This window comes from Asterias rubens, chromosome 18 (genome assembly GCF_902459465.1).
Source record: "Asterias rubens chromosome 18, eAstRub1.3, whole genome shotgun sequence".
NCBI lineage: Eukaryota > Metazoa > Echinodermata > Asteroidea > Forcipulatida > Asteriidae > Asterias > Asterias rubens.
The window spans coordinates 8,423,642-8,430,422 of NC_047079.1; the positions used below are offsets into that span (position 1 = coordinate 8,423,642).

The 6,781-nt window shown below is 37.3% G+C and overlaps 1 protein-coding gene across 1 annotated transcript; it reads left to right on the forward strand.

The window, feature by feature from the left end:
- Positions 1-2,382: 2,382 nt before the first annotated feature.
- LOC117302734 (transmembrane emp24 domain-containing protein 6-like) lies at positions 2,383-6,182 on the forward strand. The gene is made up of 4 exons (XM_033786740.1): positions 2,383-2,788; positions 3,318-3,438; positions 3,974-4,119; positions 4,367-6,182. The coding sequence occupies exons 1-4, from the start codon at positions 2,549-2,551 to the stop codon at positions 4,598-4,600; spliced, it is 741 nt and encodes a 246-aa protein (XP_033642631.1). The 5' UTR covers positions 2,383-2,548; the 3' UTR covers positions 4,601-6,182.
- Positions 6,183-6,781: the final 599 nt, after the last annotated feature.

The window sequence follows — 6,781 nt, forward strand, 5'->3', positions numbered from 1 at the left end:
AACGAGTGGAGATTTGTCCCGTTTCTCACGGCAAATTCATAATGCAGAGCACAATCTGCAGTTCAAAGAATATCTCAAAATATCTCCATCTTTTACGTCAGATTTTATTTACAAAACAGACTATCTATCTATCTGGGTACTCCCCTCTCTGCATGACACTGCTGTGACCGATAGTAAAGAATGCTAAGCATGTGCCCCGCCTTGCAAAGGGAAGCTCGCTCTTTTACCCAACAAGCCTTGCACGCAGCACATTATGACGCAATGCCCATTCAAAGCTCCCGCGACGAAAGAATACAAAACAAACAAACAAACAAACCTTCAACCTAGTGTGTTGATATGACTATTGTCAAACCTGAAAATTAAACTCGTACTAGTCCACAGTTATAAATACAACAACAAAACACATCATGACCGGTGTCGCATGTAATAATAAGTCCTCTATGCAATGCTATCCGGAGGACATTATTCAATAATATGCAATAATGTCCGCCGGACGGTTTTGCATATGCAATCGTGTCCGCACGGACGCTGCTGCATAATGCAATTGTGTACGCACGGACACATTTGCATATGCAGTTGTGTCCGCCCCCGTGCAAAACCGTCCTTGCAGTAAATTGGGTATTCGCCGCAATCATAAAAATACGTGAATATTCATGCTGCATATGCACGCCCGCTTACGCGCGCACATACACGTATACAGTCATGTCGTCACCGGACACGATTGCGCATGCAAAAGTGTCCGGAGCGGACAGTATTGCATGGCGGACCCAATTGCATCTGACACCGTTGACCCTACGTCAATGCCCCATTCATAATCAACTTTCACCTACATTCATTTGACATAAGCCCTTTTCGAAACGACTGGATTTGGCTTTGGATTCGCAGGATAGCTTGGCTTTGGGCATTCGCGCTTAGGGCTTCAGACGAGAAAACGGAACCTCAAGCCGAATCCACAGCCGATCGCCGTGGATTCGAAAAGGGCCATAGAGTCGTCCTGTAGTAATTATAGGAAACACATACACTCTGTAAACGATCCAAATCACCTCTACTCGGACCAATCAAACATGCAAAGATATACACAATTAACGTCACTCGTTTCGTCATTGAAATTATTGTATCCAATGAAATCACTGCTCCTCATCACTGCGGCCTTCTCTTTCTTGTGAAGCTAGTTTTATTCGCCAGAAGAGGGCGCAACACCGGAATTGGGGTGCAGCACATTTAATAAATTTTAAAATCACTTTCAAGTCTCGGACCTCATACCATTTTTCCACATGCTAAAACCAATCAAATAAATGCTCCGAAAAGTAAACTTCCAAAATGCACAGTTGCTAAGGGCGTCCTTTATTACGTTAAACCCACAATGACCTGTTTTTCTACTTCTTGAGTATTATTTATCTACATGTTTTCCTGAACCCCGAATAAATACCGACTGAACAAACACAAAAACCAAGAGGGCTGCTGGGTATGGCAGCCATTTTGAATTCCTAATTAACACCATCACAAGAGACATTATTTCCATTTCATAAATATGAAGAAAAAAGAAAGGAAAAAACCCCACCCACTAGAGATTAGCCAAGCCGCTTGTCCCAAAGCTGTGCAAACGAATGCCATGGTAACAGCAGCCCGATGAAACTAACACTTTCACAATATTAATTAGTGATGATCTGATGCAAGTTAAATGTTACGGGCAACAATAATTATGGTAGGCGGGCTGCATAATGTCGCCCCTCCCCGGTCCCTGACAGGGTTCGTAAGAAGAGGACGCACCGACCCAGCATTAGAGTCACAATAATGACACGCGTCGGCCCCTGCTGCGCAGTTCGGCTAGTCCAAAGCTGTCCGTGCTTTATATCCAGCTCAGTTCCGATAAAATCCATGCATATTAAGTAGGACAATGTATTTGCTATCGAGGCTGCTCTTTAACGCCATTATGCCCATGCTGTTGTATAGCTGTAAGACAACAGAGCCCACATTCGTAAAGCTGCGAAGCACAACAATTGCTAAGCATGATTTGTCTTCCTTGATAAAAAACAAGATTACCAACCATTTCCATGTTGTTGCATATTGATTGTTACTGGTATTCAGCTGTTGTTCGCTTATCCTGAAAATCATGTGGAAATTTGGTTGGTATTCCTGTTTGTATCAAAGACAACCAGTTCATGTTAAGCAAATAGTTGTGCTTAGCAGCTCTATGATATTTGGCTTTTATTGCTTTTTGCGTCTTTCTTACTCATGACTGAATCATAGATCAGGGTCGACACTGTTACATTACTCTAAGCGTTGATGAAATAATGAACGAACAAACCAACCATTAACAAAAGGCAAAACCAACCAACCCCTTCAAGCAGAATGGCTTCTACCATTTATTATCTGCTTCCATATGGTAATAAAACTGTGTACAATTAGGCCTAAAAATTAATATTAATCACACAACAACCACATGTGAGTTCACTTTTTAGTCAAAGAGTAGTCTTTTATTTGGGAAACAACATAATTATAAGCACACCAGTTGTTTTCATTTTATTTATAGTTATCCTTCAGCAGAATGACTTCCATAAAAACGCCGGCAATTTATTCGAATTTGTTGAAATTTTTTCTCTTGAGTTTATTTTTGGAGTGTACGGTTAGTGAATGGGTTGAGCCATCCAGACACGCATACGTTGACCCTATAGATCGAGAACAACCATGGATTAGCTTCCAGCTGACCTTCATCCTCGAGAGGGGGACGGAGCAATGTTTCTTCCAGAAGGTCAAGACTGGATTCAAGTTCCAACTTCATTACCATGTAAGTAATCAATTAAATTTACTGGACACATTATTGGTAATTGTCAAAGACCAGTATTCTCACTTGGTGTATCCCAACATATGCATAAAATAAAAACAAATCTTTGAAAATGTTGACTTAATATTTGTCATTGTAGTTGCAAGAGAATATAATTAAAAAAAAAACACCCTAGGTTGTACAAATTTGTGTGCTTTCAGATGTCTAATTAAAGTCTTCAGGCTTTAAGTTTTTTTTTATTTGAGAGAGGAATTACCTCTTTCAAAATTTATGTTACTTCAGATGTTACTTCAGAGTTTTTCACAATGTGTTGCACCACCAACAGCTCCCCATTGCTCATAACCGAGTAACTGTTTATGCTAAATATTGTTTTGAATAATTACCATGGGCAGACTTCTTAAAGATTTAGGACTAGTCTTATCTCGAGTTAGAACGAGTTTAGGACTACCTTTAAGTTTTTTTTTTAAATATCTCCAAGTTCTAAAATCGATACCCGTGCCTTTAACAAGTTGTATTATAATTGTACTTTCAGGCGAGTAGCAGGGACGTTGAGCACAACATGCGAGTCATTATTAAGACCGATCGTGGCGAACGACTTTACACATCTTTTAACAATATTGAAGATGAGTTCGAGAGAGACGTCGACAAAGACGGTAATTCCCAACTAATAGAAACAACATTCAAATATAAATATAGGCCGATCCACACTCTGTTAACTTATCGTTAAAGTGGACTCTAGTTATTCACTTATAAAATATAGAAACTCATTTAGGCACATTACATAGTTTTTTTCTAACAAAACAGTTGCTGACATGCAGTGTAAGCAATTTATGTTATCCACCGTATAAATTGCATCAACTGATAAACATGTGGAAGTTTGAGATCGATGGCCAACTGGGTCACGAGAAATAGTGAAAAACCGATTTAAAATTGTGCATGACATCGATTAAAAATACATGAATAGGCCTAAACACTCACTGAACGAGAAATTACTTTGATTTATTTCTCATCAAAATATGACATTTCAGACATAAATCTGTAACACAATTTATAAGTTAAGCAAACGCATGTATAGGAACAGTGTATTGTTAATTTCTCTCATTTGTTTGTCTTTGTGTTTACATTCAAGTGAGAGCTTGTTGATTTTTCTCACACCGGTGTTTTGTCAATATTTGTGTCAATTTTTAGAAACCTACAATTTGTGCTTCGGAAACTTCGCTTCTCGATACCATGCTAAGAAAGTTTCCATGACGATCGATATGTTTGAAGAAAATACTTTACAAAAGTATTTCACGTTGAAGGCAGAAACGGAGCACAACTTGGCCAATGCATCAGTAAGTATCGATAGAGAAATTCAAGACAACTTTCAATTTAGAACATTTCTTAAGCTTGTCATCATTGAACAACTTCAATGTGATGCCCCCCTCACATTCCTGTTCAGATCAGTTTTTGTACTGTGTTTCAATTTATTTATTGTTTGTGATGTTATTTACGATCCCTTCCTTTCTCTGTGTATTATTCTATCCTACAGTAGTAATTTTAACTAGTTATTTTACATTTCTCTTATTGTGTCTTTATCAGGATTCAATCCAGAGAACATGGCGGCAAATGTTTCGCGTCTCAAGACAGCAGTATATGCTACGTTTCAGTACTGAGCTAGACACAATGCTACAATCAAGTAATGCTGATTATATCTTATACTGGTCCATTGCCCAGGCAACTATTATAATATTGGCTGGTTTCATTCAAGTATGGACACTCCGAAGTTTCTTTAATGTGAAGACTGTAACTCCAACACAGAAACCAAGGTGTTAGCTAACTATCTTTCTGAATTTAATAATAGATGTTAAATTTACATCGGGGATAAAAAATATAAGGGGAGGTCAATTCTTAAACGGGTTCATCAAAAATTCGTTTCAGTTATCAATAGTTGTTAACTTTAGCATTACTTTATTCGAATTGTGTCTGTTATTATGGTTCACCAAAAGGTCAAAGTTTTGTTTTAACAATTAATTTTCGGAGTAATCCATTGTTTACGTCATGTTGGTGATTGTTTGTTTGTTTGTCCGCTGTTTTTATTCGTTCTTCTCTTCTATTTATTTACTTTTTCTTCTTCAAACGGGCAGCAACTATTGTGCTGTTTCTCAGTGATGTTAATGATAGAAACCTTAAAATTAACCTTTCTACTGCTGAAACTACCTTTATAATATCACCAGAGTTCTATAACAGAAGCTAAAACTGAACAAAAATATCATGACTGCAGTTTTCCATCAGCCCGATGGCTGCCTTGATATTGAAAGAGAAAACAAAACGACGGCACAACATAATTAATTGAATGCCGTTAGACCTTACAAAAATAGTTTCATCTATTAAGCAAATACACTGTTGCTCTACAGAGCTCAAAGTCCAACCTAAATTATATCTTATCTCTAGCATTTCATATTCATATTTTGTGCACTTATGTTAAACTTTTAACTTAAATTATTAATAATATAAATGTTTGTCTTTATTAAAGGGGAGGATGGGGTTACTTTCTCGTGTTTTTGTTTTGTTTTCAAAAAGGTACACAAAGCCAACTCAACAATCAATTATCTTGTAATTTTATTACTTAATCGCCACAAAGTACATTACATTTCTGCTAAGAATAAAGCAGCATTATGATAACTGTGAAAGAAGACCTGTGAAAGAAGACACTTATCTGAATTGTACATGGAGTGACATTAAGTATTCAGAAAATGCTTACTGATTTGATATACACTGTACATGGATATGAAGAATTGAAGAATGTGTTGCATAATAATTGTTTAGGCAGTTTCAAGCTGTAACTTGACCGCAGAACCTACGTCACGGTGGGCCACAGTTTTAGATAACGCAAGTGTTTCGATTTATGAATTCCATAGGAAAGGGAGCACGAAAACGCCTATAGTTTTACCTCCATTGTTATACATGTAGGTTGTGAAGCAATGCAACCAATGGACTATAAGACACCTCTAGTGTATACAACCAAGTACTGCAGACAATTACCCGAAGGCAACCAGGCATCGATTTCACAAACAGTTAGGACTAACTTGGGACTAGTCCTAGGAGATAGTAAAAACTTAAGGCTAGTCCTAAAGTTGGGTCGAGTAACTCGTCATAATAACCCGAGATAAGACTAGTCCCTTTACTCTTTGTGAAATCCAACTCTGGAAACATAGCAATGGACAGTGACCTTTTCTAGATAGCAGAGTTATTTTGTGCTAAGCTGATTTTCTTCTAGCCTGTAAGCATTTCTTTGGAAATATGTCCAAACTTATTTAATCCTTTTGATTGATGTTGGATGTGACATAAATAAATAAATAAATTAATAAATAATGCATGATTTACTTTAATAAACAATTGTGACAATTTAAATATATTTCTTGTGACAGACCTACAATTATTTATGCATCTTTTCCCTAGACATAAGTGCCTCTTAAAGAGTTTCCAAATTGCCTTCAAATGGAGATGGATGTCCTTCAAACAGTAATGATGTATTCCAGGCTTGCAGAGACAATTGTAAAATTCAAATATTCGTTCAAGTTCAAACTGACACCACTCTTTTGATATGCACTTCGTATGTGACATAAGTATGCACTGTAACTGTTCACACTACAGTTGAGTCTACACTCGACTGTGTTTTTCACCTCTTGTTTTCGCCCTTCAAAACTGTACCCCTTTTTCGCTATTTACAATTTGTCTCCCGATACACAAGAAACATAATGGAATGTTTCACAGACTTCAGACCATAGGCCTGATGCTTCTGACATGGATGTGGTTGAGATGCAGGCACAATGTGTACAAAAACACCCTCTTTTGGAAGAAAATGTAAATTGTGTCAATCTTACAATTGTTCACAATTTCCTCAGTATGAGGAGAGTCGGCCAATATCTCATTTAAAAAAAACAGCTGATGCATTTTCTCATCTGCTGTAATTGACATCTTGAGGAGACAAGAATGTACTTTGAGATGTATGAA

Coding starts and splice junctions, on each gene's coding strand:
- LOC117302734 (XM_033786740.1), top strand. CDS start 2,549: ATGACTTCCATAAAAACGCCGGCAATTTATTCGAATTTGTTGAAATTT. Junction 2,789..3,317: donor AGTTCCAACTTCATTACCAT/GTAAGTAATCAA, acceptor TTGTACTTTCAG/GCGAGTAGCAGGGACGTTGA. Junction 3,439..3,973: donor GAGAGACGTCGACAAAGACG/GTAATTCCCAAC, acceptor GTCAATTTTTAG/AAACCTACAATTTGTGCTTC.